This window comes from Salmo trutta, chromosome 7 (assembly GCF_901001165.1).
Source record: "Salmo trutta chromosome 7, fSalTru1.1, whole genome shotgun sequence".
Taxonomy (NCBI): Eukaryota; Metazoa; Chordata; class Actinopteri; order Salmoniformes; family Salmonidae; genus Salmo; species Salmo trutta.
The window spans coordinates 15,201,354-15,218,167 of record NC_042963.1 but is presented as its reverse complement, the minus strand read 5'-3'; the positions used below and the strand labels follow the sequence as shown (position 1 = coordinate 15,218,167).

At 41.1% G+C, this 16,814-nt stretch overlaps 2 protein-coding genes across 4 annotated transcripts in view; one reads left to right on the top strand and one right to left on the bottom strand.

Moving 5' to 3' along the window:
* LOC115197006 (non-muscle caldesmon) overlaps positions 1-16,814 on the top strand; it is a 76,703-nt gene that overhangs the window by 43,023 nt on the left and 16,866 nt on the right. The window contains exons 5-10 of one of the 3 annotated variants that reach the window (XM_029758118.1): positions 78-330; positions 2,409-2,546; positions 5,362-5,403; positions 6,042-6,085; positions 8,498-8,579; positions 12,351-12,488. In XM_029758118.1, coding sequence (XP_029613978.1) covers positions 78-330; positions 2,409-2,546; positions 5,362-5,403; positions 6,042-6,085; positions 8,498-8,579; positions 12,351-12,488 — 697 coding nt within the window. The remainder of the gene's footprint in view (positions 1-77; positions 331-2,408; positions 2,547-5,361; positions 5,404-6,041; positions 6,086-8,497; positions 8,580-12,350; positions 12,489-16,814) is intronic. The other 2 variants (XM_029758120.1, XM_029758119.1) reach the window with 2 other exon arrangements.
* The window catches only part of prr33 (proline rich 33), a 37,387-nt gene continuing 20,697 nt past the window's right edge, over positions 125-16,814 (bottom strand). The window contains exons 3-4 of the transcript XR_003878947.1: positions 2,235-2,400; positions 125-315 (exon numbers count right to left, since the gene is read on the bottom strand). The gene's annotated coding sequence lies outside the window, so the exon portion shown is untranslated. The remainder of the gene's footprint in view (positions 316-2,234; positions 2,401-16,814) is intronic.

Below are 16,814 nucleotides of genomic sequence, written 5' to 3'. Positions count from 1 at the left end.
TTCTTGAAATCCTGCCCCTCTATGTATGCTCCTTTTTCCTCCAGCCGTCCATCAATCTCTCCCTCCATCTCTCCCAGGGCTGTGGTACAAGTGGCAGTGGTCGAGCCTGAGGAGGAGGCGGAGGCCATCTTAGAGGCCAAGCTGGTGAAGATCCGGCGTAGCCAAGCAGAGAAGGAGAACCAGGAGCTTGAGCAGCTCAGACACAAGCAGGCTGAGGCCGAGCAGGAGCTGGAGGAGCTGAAGAGGAGGAGGGAGGAGAGACGCCAGGTCAGGGAGGGGGAGGAGCGCAGGAGCAGGGAGGAGGAGCAGCAGCGCCTGGCCAAGGAGGAGGTGATGGTCAACTGCAGTGTACAGTACATACATAATGTGTAGCCTATGGCATTAAGAAACACAAACAGAAAGAGATGAAACTCAATATCTTACACATCAGCTGGTGGTGTAGTGCAGGGTAAACATAAGTAAACACAGTTAACCCACCTTTTTTTGTGAGTTTACTCACCTTTTCTGGAAAAATGCATTGAAAGTATAGGGAGAGTAACTTTTTTCACCGCGGCCACGGTCAGTTTAACCACCTACAGTATTATAATTTTTTTACCACTTAAATGTATATAAGGATGGGTATTCAGAGTCTTTTCGGTAAGCCAGATCATTTGACTCTCTTTAAAGAGCCGTTCATTTGGATCCCAATGGCTCTTCCATTTGGATCCCCAAATACAGATATGCCAAGCTTGTAGCGTCATACCCAAGAAGGCTCATGGTTGTAATCGCTGCCAAAGGTGCTTCAACAAAAGTACTGAATAAAGGGTCTGAATACCTCTGTAAATGTGATATTTCAGTTTTTTATTATTTTGGAAATTTGCAAAAATTTCTGAAAACCTGTTTTTGTTTTGTCATTATGGGGTATAGTGTGTTTATTGATGAGGAAAAATAAAACAATTTCATACATTTTAGAATAAGGATGTAACGTAACAAAATGTGGAAAAAGTCAAGGGGTCAGAATTCTTCCCAGTTGCACTGTATATCTCCTAGATTTAGGACAAACACCTGTTTTTTATGATTTATTTTTTGACTGTCATTTTTGCCATTTTTTTATTTATTATGTAATGTGTTTCTCTGGGCTATAGTAGTAAAGGCCAAATTCAATATTTTATCAAATCGTTTTTTTATATAGTCAAAGGTTTGGACACACCTACTCATTCCAGGGTTTTTCTTCATTTGTACTATTTTCTACATTGCAGAATAATAGTGAAGACATCAAAACTATGAAATAACTCATATGGAATCATGTAGTAAGCAAAAAAGTGTTAAACAAATCAAAATATATGTAAGATTCTTCAAAGTAGCCACCCTTTGCCTTGATGACAGCTTTCCACGCTCTTGGCATTCTCTCAACCAGCTCCATGAGGAATGCTTTCCCAACAGTCTTGAAGGGGTTCACATATATGCTGAGCACTTGTTGGCTGCTTTTCCTTCACTCTGCGGTCCAACTCATCCCAAACCACCTCAATTGGGTTAATGTTGGGTGATTGTGGAGGCCAGGTCATCTGATGCAGCACTACATCACTCTCCTTTTTCAACAATTACCAATAGAGTCATGGTGACATCTCTGTACAATTTTAGTCCTGTATGCAGCTCAGTTCAGAAGGACAACTGTATCTTTGATGTGTCTGGGTGGTTTAATGCATAATACACAGCATGATTCGAGTTGGTTTGAGGTTTTTAAATCATGTGAAGCTGTGAAATGTGAAGCTATTAGGGAAATCTAAAGTCAACCCAAATTTACCATGGGCATTACAATTGGGTCACGTGCAGCTACACTCAGAATTGATGATTACTTGCGTGCTGCCAGCTGTGAGCTTGTGGCCAGGATTGAAACAAACCAAACCTTAATTTGTGTTGTGATGCAGTCACGACCACAAGTCTCACAAAATGTTGTTGACTTAATTACCAAAATTATCCTATTTATAATTTGCAGTCAATTTTGACAGTATAATAAATGTTTCTGACTCATGTTGATACCACATTGGCTGTTTTCTAAATGAGAAGTTGGTTTTTAGTTAGTTGCTCTTAAAAAATTGGCCCATGAAAAAATAGCACATTTCTAATGTAAAGCCTAAAAGTTCAAAAGAACTTTAAGATTACCAAATTATTAAATTGCCTGCCAATTTATTTATTAAATGTTTTTATGCACTGCAAAAATGAGCATGGACCTGAATGAGGCTCTCTCCCATTACCTGTTGTTCCTGCAGTGGGAAAATCCTTCAGATAATGTTTTCCTAAGTTATCTGCAGATAATTGTTGTCTGGAGCTCAAGAAGCTGGACTAGCAGCCAGGAAATCAGTGAGGTGCCGATGTGATTCGGTTCCTGACGTTCACCAAAAAGATCCATTGTGTGTCTTCCTGTACAGGAAGAAAAGAGGAGGATGAAGGAGGACATAGAGAGGAGGAGGATGGAGGCAGCAGAGAGGATGAAGAACCTTAGTACCTCCAGTGTGGACGGAGATGAGTTGTTTAGCCCGCTCAATCCCAAAGGCTCCATCTACAAGGTAGCTAGCGTTTCTGTTCCATTCATCTATACATCTATCTATACCTCAGGTTTGTAATTATTGCCCATGGTATATGACAAGCTATGATGATATGGCAGTACGTTTTTGAGATCATAGATAATGACAATGATACCTGTGGTTTTCTGTATAAAAAAAGTGCTCTATATTTTTATATTGTTTTACTACAACAACAAAAAATAACTCATCTCACTTTATACCATCTTTACAGCCATTGTGTTTAGTTTCAATCACGTAAGTTGCATGGGAGTGTTATAAATGTCAACACTTGCCACAGCACATGTAGTGTGAGCAGGTCACACACATTCATGTATGGGTTTGCTGTGATGTGTGGGTTTGCTGAGAGGTGTGTGAGACGTGTGCAACTTTTAGTTAGCTCTGACAGCATGCCTTCATGTACAAATAGGATACCACCATTCCAGTGACTGAAAAAGTCAGAGACCATAATACAGGTGAAGTTGGAAGTTTACATACACAAAGGTTGGTCCCGTGTGGCTCAGTTTGTAGAACATGGTGTTTGCAATGCCAGGGTTGTGGGTTCAATTCCCATGGGGGACCAGTAAAGAAAGAAAAAATGTATGAAATGTATGCATTCACTACTGTAAGTTGTTCTGGATAAGAGGTCTGCTAAAATGTAAAACATGTAAAATGTTGGAGTCATTAAAATTTGTTCTTCAACCACTCCACAAATTTCTTGTTAACAAACTATAGTTTTGTCAAGTCGGTTAAGACATCTACTTTGTGCATGACACAAGTCATTTTTCCAACAATTGTTTACAGACAGATTACTTATAATTCCCTGCATCACAATTCCAGTGGGTCAGAAGTTTATGTACACTAAGCTGACTGTGCCTTTAAACAGCTTGGAAAATTCCAGAAAATGATGTCATGGCGTTAGAAGCTTCTGAAAGGCTAATTGACATCATTTGAGTCAATTGGAGGTGTAGGTGTGGATGTATTTCAAGGCCTACCTTCAAACTCAGTGCCTCTTTGCTTGACATCATGGGAAAATTAATAGAAATCAGCCAAGACCTCAGAAAGAAAATGGTAGACTTCCACAAGTCTGGTTCATCCTTCGGAGCAATTTCCAAATGCCTGAAGGTACCACGTTCATCTGTACAAACAATAGTACGCAAGTATAAACACCATGGGACCACGCAGCCGTCATACCGCTCAGGGAGGAGACGCATTCTGTCTCCGAGAGATGAATGTACTTTGGTGCGAAAAATGCAAATCAATCCCAGAACAACAGCAAAGGATCTTGTGAAGATGCTGGAGGAAACAGGTATAAAAGTATCTATATCCACAGTAAAACGAGTCCTATATCGACATAACCTGAAAGGCCACTCAGCAAAGAAGAAGCCACTGCTCCAAAACTGCCATAAAAAAACCCAGACTACGGTTTGCAACTGCACACGGTGACAAAGATCATACTTTTTGGAGAAATGTCCTCTGGTCTGATGAAACAAAACTAGAACTGTTTGGCCATAATGACCATCGTTATGTTTGGAGGAAAAAGAGGGAAGCTTGCAAGCCGAAGAACACCATCCCAACCATGAAGCACGGGGGATGGCAGCATCATGTTGTGGGGATGCTTTGCTGTAGGAGGGACTGGTGCACTTCACAAAATAGATGGCATCATGAGGCAGGAAAATTATGTGGATATATTGAAGCAACATCTCAAGACATCAGTCAGGAAGTTAAACCTTGGTCGCAAATGGGTCTTCCAAATGGACAATGACCCCAAGCATACTTCCAAAGTTGTGGCAAAATGGCTTAAGGACAACAACGTCAAGGTATTGGAGTGGCCATCACAAAGACCTGACCTTAATCCTATAGAACATTTGTGGGCAGAACTGAAAAAGAGTGTGCGAGCAAGGAGGCCTACAAACCTGATTCAGTTACACCAGCTCTGTCAGAAGGAATGGGCCAAAATTCACCCATCTTATTGTGGGAAGCTTGTGGAAGGCTACCCGAAAAGTTTGACCCAAGTTAAACAATTTAACGGCAATGCTACCAAATACTAATTGAGTGTATGTAAACTTCTGACACATTGCGAATGTGATGAAAGAAATAAAAGCTGAAATAAATCCTTCTCTCTACTATTATTCTGACATTTCACATTCTTAAAATAAAGTGGTGATCCTAACTGACCTAAAACAGGGAATTTTTACTAGGATTAAATGTCAGGAATTTGACTAAGGTGTATGTAAACTTTCGACTTCAACTGTATGTCACTGTATTTCAGCCCAAGTCCAAATGGTAGCTGTGACAGCCTGTGTTTACACTGTTCTGTGGTATTGTCCTTAACTCCTTCCACCTTGCTCTGTTTAAAAAGAAGGGTATTAAGTAACAGGTAGTTGTCAGTATTATTTATAGTGTTTCCATGGGTTCATTTGTTTGGATTCAGACGTTTGCACGGCATGGCATGTTGTGAAGCGTTGTGTAGTGTAAAATGTTCTTGTTTGTTGTCAGTTGATTAGACTTGTCAGATCACACAGGGATTGAAATCCACTCAGATCTTGATTTACAAGCCTGGCTCATTACATTACATTATTACCGTCAGATGCATCTATTTATCGCTCATGAATTCACTTCTTGTATTAACACTAATGAAGAAAAACTCTCAGTCACCTTCTACAAAAGGGCAATTTCAGCTAGCTACTATAACTTTTACTTCCTGCCTTCTGTTTCTAAGCTGACTTTCCTCTCTGGGTACAGGGTTGCTATGTTGGTGCCCTTGCCTACGTCCTTAGTGCTGTCATGAGCTTCCATCTGCTTGTGTGTGTAATTTCAGAGAGAGAATGATGAGAGTTTGACAGCAGAAAATACATTATTGGTGAGTTGGTGTCAACATGCTGTGCTCTTTGATTCAGGTCCAGGGCTGAACAGTGAACAGTAACATAAGGGATCCTTTTGTGTGGGAAGAACCAGAGCTTGGTGCTGGATACGTTGAAGTATGACCTCTTTGGCAAGCAACGGTAGAGGACAGGACATTATGACCCTGGCTCAAACTAGAACTCCTCTGATACACATGTATTAGTATTTTGATAATGAATAGCCTAAGACTTGTAATCCCAAACACATTTTCTTTACTATGATTCAGTCTGTAATGCATTAAATACACAGATTCAAGATAAGTAATGGGTTTCGAGATGGAAGTCTTCCCACACCCTGATTGCATTATAATTATGCCTGCAGTAAACCTTGGACTGAGGCAGAGTTAGCTTAAATCTGTCTTTGGTGATACGAACTGACAGATACAGGCAGATGGAAATGGTTGAGAAAGACCAGCAGAAGATTTATCTGTTTGACTTGGAAGAGATATTTGCTGCATCAGGCCAAATACAGGGCTGTGATTAACATCAAATTGATCATGATAATCCCGTCTGACAATTCTAGAAGTCATGGAGCACTTCAACTGTCATATTCTAATTCCAAAACAATAACCTTTATCATCATCCTCATGTTTTTCAGATCACAGAAAGAACAGAATCCTTGAACAGGTCCCTAAAGAAAAGGTGAGCATCATACAAGCATACAAGGCTTTTTCACAATGAATAACACAAAGCAAACAAACAAATTCCACAGCCCCCGTTGTTCCACTTGTACTCTCAAATACCTTCCCTCGCTAATGCTTCGTTGTATCTTGAGGTTGACCAAAGTACTACTGGGCCCCTTCGGCGGATGCCTGGATGGAGAGCTGCTATCTGAGGCAGAACAGCAGCTATGCTGGCTAAATGGCTGGTGTGTAAATGTAAACATAGACAAAGAGGGCCAGTGGTGACCTCTAAATCTCTCTCAGTGCATCACCTTTGTCAGCCTGGATGATTTATAGCTTGGTTAACTCTGACCAGATGTGAGGGCTGGAGCCTGGGCTGGCTGGGTTCTCTCTGGTGGCTGGTGAGCGATAGCTCTGGACTGTGGGACGGCTCCATGCAGTCTGACTGCAGTAAGTAATCAGTGGTAAAGAGCTCCCAGCAGCTAGAGTAGTAGAGACCAGGCCAGAGTTTAATTAATATTAAGACTGTGACTGAAAATAGGGTGTAATAACAACTTTATAGGGGGTGTACCCACTCTGCCCAGAATGCACTGTGGTGAGGAAATTTTACTTCCTTAAGTTCTAAAATACATTTTAGTAAGACATATATTATTATTCGTATTCTGAATCGTTCAGTGGAGTTCTTTCTCGAACATTTCATTAACAGTATATCCAAAAAGTGGGATTTCTTAACCTAATACATCCAATAATAATCACTGAGCTTTCTCGCAGCAACACTGAAGATTTTACATGTTGTGGTGGTCATCTTCAAAGTTGTTTTTGCGGGTCGCAAAAAGGGAGATTAGCATAACACGAGCTGAACTAAATGTAAAAGGCTTTGAAAATAAAAAAGCTTGCTCAGAGCTCAGTACTCTGTTTACGTTTCACAGTGATAAGCTTGCTTTTGTGAGAAATCTTCAAAAAAGAACAGGAATTCTGCATTAATATGAAAAGCGTATACTAAAATATGAAAACACTACATGTCTCAAAATCGATATCTCTCTCACCTCTATATTGTTTTAAATCCTGTGGATTCGAGAAGAAATATGACGAGTTCAACGGGAAAGTGAGCCTGTCAGTTAGTTAATTCTCGCACAGCATCCTGCCTAGCTGAAGTGATGCTGTGCAATTTTCCTTATTTTTGCCCACTTTTTCCCTCTGGCCTCCATTGACTGTCACATTAACATTGGCCATCCTACAAGGTTAAAAACTCCAATAACTTAAGAGCGGATCATGATAGAGTCATGAGGTTGGACCATTGGCTTCCTTAGAGGATTATCTACACAATTAACATGTGTTTTAAGTATTATTTTTACCCATTGGTCAAAATATGTTTTTTATTGGACACCGTAAACTTTATCTTCCAGGTGCAGGTTTGAGATCTGAGGAATTGAGTGTGACTTCATGTTTTAGTCTAGGCAGGTTTTTTAGGACAGAGGGAAGGATCACTGTGTGTGATAGTCCTTTGATGTGGGTGTTCCACTCCCTTGTTGATGTGTGTAAAAACACTGTAAGACCGAATCAAATCTTTACGGAGAAGAATGCGGTTGACAGACAGCTTTCTTCACCCCTTCACTTTTAACAGCCTCGCTCATGCAGATAGAAAACATGACATCATTCAGAAAACCCAATTTCAACGTCTTTGCAGAACAAAACACCCTCCAAATAAAGATTTGTGGGCTGTGCACGTTTATGAAGTTAAAATAATCCTACCATGCCTGTGAAGAAGCTATGCAATCCTCAAACTAGCCAACCATATCAGGCTAATGACTCACACATGCCTTTCATGGGAGCTCTCTTTTCAAATATAAACGGTTTTGAGGCCATGTTGAAATGCAGGAAATAGGGTCAGTATTTCCAGATTTGTCCCACACGGTTTGTTTTTCTGTTTAGTGTATATGTCTGAGATTAGGACTCTTGTGTAGTGGGGTTCAGGCAACTGGCAGTGTGTGTGTGTGTGTGTGTGTGTGTGTGTGTGTGTGTGTGTGTGTGTGTGTGTGTGTGTGTGTGTGTGTGTGTGTGTGTGTGTGTGTGTGTGTGTGTGTGTGTGTGTATGCGTGTGCGTGTGCACATGTGTGTAGGGGTCCTTTGCACTGGGTCCCACTGCGGTCAGTGAGCACACTTCATACTGGGCCTGAAAGACAGTCTTGACAGAAGCTGTAAGAGGTCACGTAATCCCATCCACTCTCTAATGGCAGTGTAGATTCAAGTGGCTCATTTTACCAAGGGGGGTGTATCACAACAATGTGGAAAAGGGATATTTCACTCGGGGAGGGGAAGGATGATCCCTGTTCACTTGCGGGCCTATGGCCAGTCAGATGAGATCTTTAAAATGTATTATTTTCTTCCCACAAACATTTTCACTGACCGAGTGTCTTTGTTTTGGATACAGCAACAGCTTCAAGAAGACACAGCCCCCTGTTCTCCTCGCCAAGATCGATGACAGGCTGGAGCAGTACACCCACGCCATTGAGGTTAGCTCCCACCTGGTTGCTCCCCCCTCCTTCCCTCTCTCCCTCCCTTCCTCCCGATAGACAGAGGCCCCATTCATGAAGGCTGTGTGATGAATGCTTTCATCTGGTGACTATTCAGCCAGACTTCTCTGTCCCCTTCTCTTCCTCTCTAAAGGTGATGCGCTGTGTCAGTCTCACACATACAAAGTTACTGTATATACTGTAGTTAAACCTCAGCCTCACAGTCCGTCAAACCACCACTACTTTATCATATGGGAGAGGATTGATGGGCACTTGAGGCTTAGCTTGCTTTCTCATCTCTCTCATACTATAAGTACAGTTGAAGTCGGAAGTTAACATACACCTTAGCCAAATATATTTAAACTCAGTTTTTCACAACTCCTGACATTTAATCCTAATAAAAATTCCCTGTCTTAGGTCTGTTAGGATCACCACTTTATTTTAAGAATGTGAAATGTCAGAATAATCGAAGAGAGAATTATTTATTTCAGCTTTTATTTCTTTCATCACATTTCCAATGGGTCAGAAGTCTAAATACACTCAATTAGTATTTGGTAGCATTGCCGTTAAATTGTTTAACTTGGGTCAAACATTTCTGGTAGCCTTCCACAAGCTTCCCACAAAAAGTTGGGTGAATTTTGGCCCATTCCTTCTGACAGAGCTGGTGTAACTGAATCAGGTTTGTAGGCCTCCTTGCTTGCACACCCTTTTCCAGTTCTGCCCACAAATGTTCTATAGGATTGAGGTTAGGGCTTTGTGATGGCCACTCCATTACCTTGACTTTGTTGTCCTTAAGCCATTTTGCCACAACTTTGGAAGTTTGGGGTCATTGTCCATTTGGAAGACCCATTTGCGACCAAGCTTTAACTTCCTGACTGATGTCTTGAGATGTTGCTTCAATATATCCACATAATTTTTCTGCCTCATGATGCCATCTATTTTGTGAAGTGCACCAGTCCCTCCTGCAGCAAAGCACCCCCACAACATGATGCTGCCACCCTGTGCTTCATGGTTGGGATGGTGTTCTTCGGCTTGCAAGCCTCCCCCTTTTTCCTCCAAACATAACGATGGTCATTATGGCCAAACAGTTCTAGTTTTGTTTCATCAGACCAGAGGACATTTCTCCAAAAAGTACAATCTTTGTCCCCCATGTGCAGTTGCAAACCGTAGTCTGGCTTTTTTTATGGCAGTTTTGGAGCAGTGGCTTCTTCCTTGCTAAGCGGCCTTTCAGGTTATGTTGATATAGGACTCGTTTTACTGTGGATATAGATACTTTTGTACCTGTTTCCTCCAGGATCTTGACAAAGTCCTTTGCTGTTGTTCTGGGATTGATTTTCACTTTTCACAATTTTTGGCTGATTTCTTTTGATTTTCCCATGATGTCAAGCACAGAGGCAATGGGTTTGAAGGTAGGCCTTGAAATACATCCCCAGGTATACCTCCAATTGACTCAAATGATGTCAATTAGCCTATCAGAAGCTTCTAAAGCCATGACATCATTTTCTGGAATTTTCCAAGCTGTTTAAAGGCACAGTCAACTTAATGTATGTAATCTTCTGACCCACTGGAATTGTAATACAGTGAATTATAAGTGAAATAATCTGTTTGCAAACAATTGTTGGAAAAATTACTTGTGTCATGCATAAAGTAGATGTACTAACCGACATGCCAAAACTAAAGTTTGTTAAGAAGAAATTTGTTCAGTGTTTGAAAAACAAGTTTTAATTACTCCAACCTAAGTGTATGTAAACTTCCGACTTCTACTGTACATGGGAGTAGAGTGTGTGTGTGAGTGAGTAAGTGTTAGGGGCCCTCTTACTCCTTTCCCGTGAGGGCAGTATTTCACAAGCCACTATTGCATCATCCGATTTCTACCATGCCTTGTTAACTTTTTTCTAAAGACGAGACACAGTTTTTTCGGACAGTATTCAGACCCCTTGACTTTTCTAATTTTGTTATGTTACAGCCTTTTTTTTAAATCTCTCATCAATCTACACAGAATACTCCATAATGACAAAGCGAAAACAGGTTTTTAGACATTTTTGCAAACACATAAAACATTTAAAACAGAAATACCTTATTTACATAAGTATTCAGAACCTTTGCTATGAGATTCGAAATTGAGCTCAGGTGCATCCTGTTTCCATTGATCATCCTTGAGATGTTTCTACAACTTGACTGGAGTCCACTTGTGAAAAATACACTACGCAATACAGATAGCCGCCATTTTGGAGTCATCTAAATGCATAAATTGCATTAGAAATATTTACTTACCTTTAATAATCTTCATCAGAAGGCACTTCCAGGAATCCCAGGTACACAAGAAATGTTGCTTTGTTCGATAAAGTTCATAATTTATGTCCAAATAACTCATTGTTGTTCGCGCGTTCAGTTCAGCTTCTCCAAATGTAGGAAGCGCGCGGAAAATGTGACAATGAAAAGTTTTTAAAAATCTATTTACGTTCGTTCAAACATGTCAAACGTTGTATAGCATCAATCTTTAGGGCCTTTAGAACGTGAAGATTCAGTAATATTTCAACCGGACCATTCCTGTGTCTTGAAAAATGTTTTGGAACAGAGCTTCCTCTCTCGTGAACGTGCGCCAATGAAGTGATGTCCTTCCCTGGGTGACCAACTTCCCAGCCTTCTCATTCGGTCTCTGTTCATCATAGACGCCTCAAACAACTTTCTAAAGACTGTTGACATCTGGTGGAAGCCTTTGGAAGTGCAAAATGAATCCTTAGTCACTGTGTGTTCGATTGGCAATGACTTGAAAACCTACAGGCACCAGATTTTCATTTCCTGCTTGTATTTTTCTCAGGTTTTTGCCTGCCATATGAGTTCTGTTATACTTACAGACACCATTCAAACAGTTTTAGAAACTTCAGTGTTTTCTATCCAAATAATATTAATACTAATAATATGCATATTCTAGTTTCTGGGCCAGAGTAGTAACCTGTTCAAATTGGGTACGTTTTTCATCCGGCCGTGAAAATACTGCCCCCTAGCCCAGACAGGTTTTAACTATTTAGCCTGAATGCCAAGCGTCACATCTGGAGGAAACCTGACACCATCCCTATGGTGAAGCATGGTGGTGGCAGCATGATGCTCTGGGGATGTTTTTCCGCGGCAGGGACTGGGAGACTAGTCAGGATCGAGGGAAAAATGAACAGAGCAAAGTACAGAGAGGTTCATGATGAAAACCTGCTCCCGAGAGCTCAGGACCTCAGACTGAGGAGAAGGTTCACCTTCCAACAGGATAACAACCCTAAGCACACAGCCAAGACAACGCAGGAGTGGCTTCGGGACAAGTCTATGAACGTCCTTGAGTGGCCCAGCCAGAGCCCGGACTTAGATTGATGAGGGGGGAAAAAAACTATTTAATCAATTTTAGAATAAGGCTGTAACGTAACAAAATCTGGAGAAGAAAAATACTTTCCAAATGCACTGTATGCAGTGTTTACCGTGAATGCAGTCTTCGCTAACGCGGGTACATTGCCTTTAAATTTCAATCATGCTATAACGCTGAACTTCAGTAATACAGATTGAATCCAGCCCTATGTTTCTCATTATGTCTAACTATGTTATATTGTGGTTCATTTTTACTTGCTGTGCTTCATTTTCATACTATCTAATTTCCCCCCAATCAGACTTGATAAATATCAGTGAACAAGCTTGATACATTTTTCTTTTTGATTTAGAGTTCTGTTATTTTTATGCAAATTCCATGCAATTGGAATGTAAAGTATATCACATTGTTATGTTGTGTAGTACTCCCAGGAGGCCAAGGCAGTCAAACAGGGCCTGATTGACATCCCCATGTCACCTGAGGCAGTGTCCTCCAAGAAGCACTTGTTTGAGGCTGGAGAGGCTTGGAACCAGAGCCCGTCCAAAGGCACACCATCCAAGGCAAGGAAACACCAACTTGACGTTACATACCGTACACATGAATGAATTAAGTCGAAGAAGTCCAATTTATTTCTCACCATCGCTAATAACATTATACATCCACCAACATAAATAGACCCTTATCAGTGTTCGCCTAGGATTTTTTCAGCAGCGGTGGCAAAGTTAGCGTAGGGGGCGGGGCATTGTAGTGGGTGTGGCCAATGGTGCTGTCCAACATTTCTAGAGACCCTCCTCTTGGCTGCAGACAAAATGATGTTTTAAAACAAATTTACTGCCATTCCACACATTTTTCCATGGGGAGGAGAGAGACCTTTTTACAGTTTTAAAGCTAATTTTCTGCAATTCTATACATTTTGCAATGGCTTATGCCCTGTTCTTTTGCTATCTGAGTGACTCAAACATTATAACAACATCAATGGTGGCCCTGACATTTTGGGAATTTTAGATTCCCCCTGACTGTCTGATTTTTATTTTGGTGATTGTTTGTTCTCAAAGATCATCTTATTTAAAAATATAATATTATCTTTTCTACATACATTTTCTACGTACATTATATCTGTTGTTAGTCATTTAAGTTTACACTGAAAATGTTTAACCATCCCGAAAATGATATATACTGAACAAAAATATAAACGCAACATGCAACAATTTCAAAGATTTTACTGAGTTACAGTTCATATAAAGAAATCAGTTAATTGAAATAAATGAATTAGGCCCAAAGCTACGGATTTCACATGACTGGGAATACAGATATGCATCTGTTGGTCACATATACCTTAAAAAGAAAGGTAGGGGAGTGGATCAGAAAACCAGTCAGTATCTGGTGTGACCATTTGCCTCATGCAGCGCGACACATCTTCTTCACATAGAGTTGATCAGGCTGCTGATTGTGGACTGTCAAATGTTGTCCCACTCCTCTTCAATGGCTGCTGCTGGATATTGGTGGGAACTGGAACTTGCTGTCATACACGTTGATCCAGAGCATCCCAAACAAGCTCAATGGGTGACATGTTTGGTGAGTATGCAGGATGTGGAAGAACTGGGACATTTACAGCTTCAAGGAATTGTGTACAGCTCCTTGCAACATGGTGCTGTGCATTATCATGCTGAAACATGAGGTGATGACTGCAGATGCATGGCACGACAATGGGCCTTAGGATTTCGACACAATATCTCTATGCGTTCATATTGACATCGATAAAATGCAATTGTGTCCGTTGATATGCCACACCTTTCAGGTGGATGGATTATCTTGGCAAAGGATACATTCTCACTAACAGGATGTAAACTAATTTGTGCTCAACATTTGAGAGAAGTAAGCTTTTTGTGCTCATGGAACATTTTGGGGATTTTCATTTCAGCTCATGAAACATGGGACCAACACTTTACATATTGTGCCGACAGACATGGAAGCTCTGCTTCTAGCTTCTAGCTCCTAAGCAACTTTGCAGTATTTTATTTATTTGTGTGTTATTTCTTACATTATCAAATCAAATTTTATTAGTCACATGCGGCGAATACAACAGTGAAATTCTTACTTACGAGCCCCTAACCAACAATGCAGTTTAACCTCTCTAGAGGAGGTGGGACGAAATCGTCCCACACTATTCAACAGCCGGTGACAAATCAGAGCGCCAAATTTAAAACCACAAAATGTCATAATTCAAAGTTCTCAAACATAGGACTATTTTACACCATTTTATAGATACACTTCTCCTGAATCAAACCACGTTGTCCGATTTCCAAAAGGCTTTACAGCGAAAGCAAAACATTAGATTATGTTAGGAGAGTACATAGACACAAAAAAACACACAGCCATTTCCAAGCAACTAGCATGCATCACATATACCCAAAACACAGCTAAATGCAGCACTAACCTTTGATGATCTTCATCAGATGACACTCCTAGGACATTATGTTATACAATACATGCATGTTTTGTTCAATCAAGTTCATATTTATATAAAAAAACAGCTTTTTACATTAGCATGTGATGTTCAGAACTAGCATACCCACCGAAAAGTGCCGGTGAATTTACTAAATTACTCACTTTAAACGTTGAAAGAATACATAACAATTATTTTAAGAATTATAGATACAGAACTCCTTTATGCAATCGCTATGTCCGATTTTAAAATAGCTTTTCGGCGAAAGCACATTTTGCAATATTCTGAGTACATAGCTCGGCCATCACGGCTAGCTAATTTGACACCCACCAAGTTTGGGACAACCTAAACTCAGAATTACTATTAGAAAAATTGGATTACCTTTGCTGTTCTTCGTCAGAATGCACTCCCAGGACTTCTACTTCAACAACAAATGTTGTTTTGGTTCCAAATAATCCATAGTTATATCCAAATACCGCCGGCCGTTTTGTTCATGCGTTCAGGTCACTATCCGAAGGGTGACGCGCGAGGGCATTTCGTGACAAAAAAATTCTAAATATTCCATTACCGTACTTAGAAGCATGTCAAACGCTGTTTAAAATAAATTTTTTGCTACTTTTCACGTAAAATAGCGATAATATTCCAACCGGGCAACGTTGTATTCATTCAGAGAGAGAAAGAAAAACATGGAGAAGTCTTGTGAACGCGCATCTCAGTCTCACTGTCCCCAGGCTGACCACTCACAAACAGAGCTGTTGTACTTTGCCCAGAGACAGTAGACACCCCATTCCACTTTCTGGCGGCTTTAGAGAGCCAATGGGAGCCTTAGAAAGTGTCACGTTACAGCACAGATGCTGTATTTTTGATAGAGATGCAACAGAAGGACAAGAAATTGTCAGACAGGGCACTTCCCGTATAGAATCTTCTCAGGTTTTGGCCTGCCATATGAGTTCTGTTATACTCAGACACCATTCAAACAGTTTTAGAAACTTTAGAGTGTTTTCCATCCAAATAAAATAATGATATGCATATTCTAGCTTCTGGGCAGGAGTAGTAACCAGATGAAATCGGGTACGTTATTTTTCCGGCCGTGAAAATACTGCCCCCTAGCCCAGACAGGTAAAAAAAATATGGATAAGAATAAGAAATATAAGTAACAAGTAATTAAATAGCAGCAGTAAAATCACAATAGCGAGACTATAAACAGGGGGGTACCGGTACAGAGTCAATGTGCAGGGGCACCAGTTAATTGAGGTAAAATGTACATGTAGGTAGAGTTATTAAAGTGACTATGCATAGATGGTAACAACAGAGAGTAGCAGCAGTGTAAAAGGGGGGGGGGCAATGCAAATAGTCTGGGTAGCCATTTGATTAGATGTTCAGGGGTCTTATGGCTTGGGGGTAGAAGCCTCTTGGACCTAGACTTGCCGCTCCGGTACCGCTTGCCATGCGGTAGCAGAGAGAACAGCCTATGACTAGGGTGGCTTGAGACTTTGAAAATTGTTAGGGCCTTCCTCTGACACCACCTGTTATAGAGGCCCTGGATGGCAGGAAGCTTGGCCCCAGTGATGTACTGGGCCATTAGCACTACCCTTTGTAGTTTTGTCACGCCCTCTTCACGACCGTCTTGGTGTGCTTGGACCATGTTAGTTTGTTGGTGATGTGGACACCAAGGAACTTGTAGCTCTCAACCTGCTCCACTGCAGCCCCGTCACTGAGAATGGGGGCGTGCTCAGTCCTCTTTTTCTGTAGTTCACAATCATCTCCTTTGTCTTGATCACGTTGAGGGAGAGGTTGTTGTCCTGGCACCACACGGCCAGGCCTCTGACCTCCTCCCTATAGGCTCGTCGTTGTCGGTGATCAGGCCTACCACTGTTGTGTCATCGGCAAACTTAATGATGGTGTTGGAGACATGCCTGGCCGTGCAGTCATGAGTGAACAGGGAGTACAGGAGGGGACTGAGCACGCACCCCTGAGGGGCCCCTGTGTTGAGGATCAGCATGGCGAATGTGTTGTTACCTACCCTTACCACCTGGGGGCGGCCCTTCAGGAAGTCCAGGATCCAGTTGCAGAGGGAGGTGTTTAGTCCCAGGGTCCTTAGCTTATTGATGAGCTTTGAGGGCACTATGGTGTTGAACAATGAATTGCATTCTCACATAGGTGTTCCTTTTGTCCAGGTGGCAAAGGGAAGTGTGGAGTGCAATAGAGATTACCATAATTTCCGGACTATTAACTGCACCTGAATATAAGCCGCACCCACTGAATTTAAAAAACATTATTATTTTGAACATAAATAAGCCGCACATGTCTATAAGCCGCAGGTGCCTACCGGTACATTGAAACAAATGAACTTTACACAGGCTTTAATGAAACACGGCTTGTAACAAAAATAAATAGGCTTTAACGAAACACGGCTTGTAACAAAAAATAAAATTAGCAG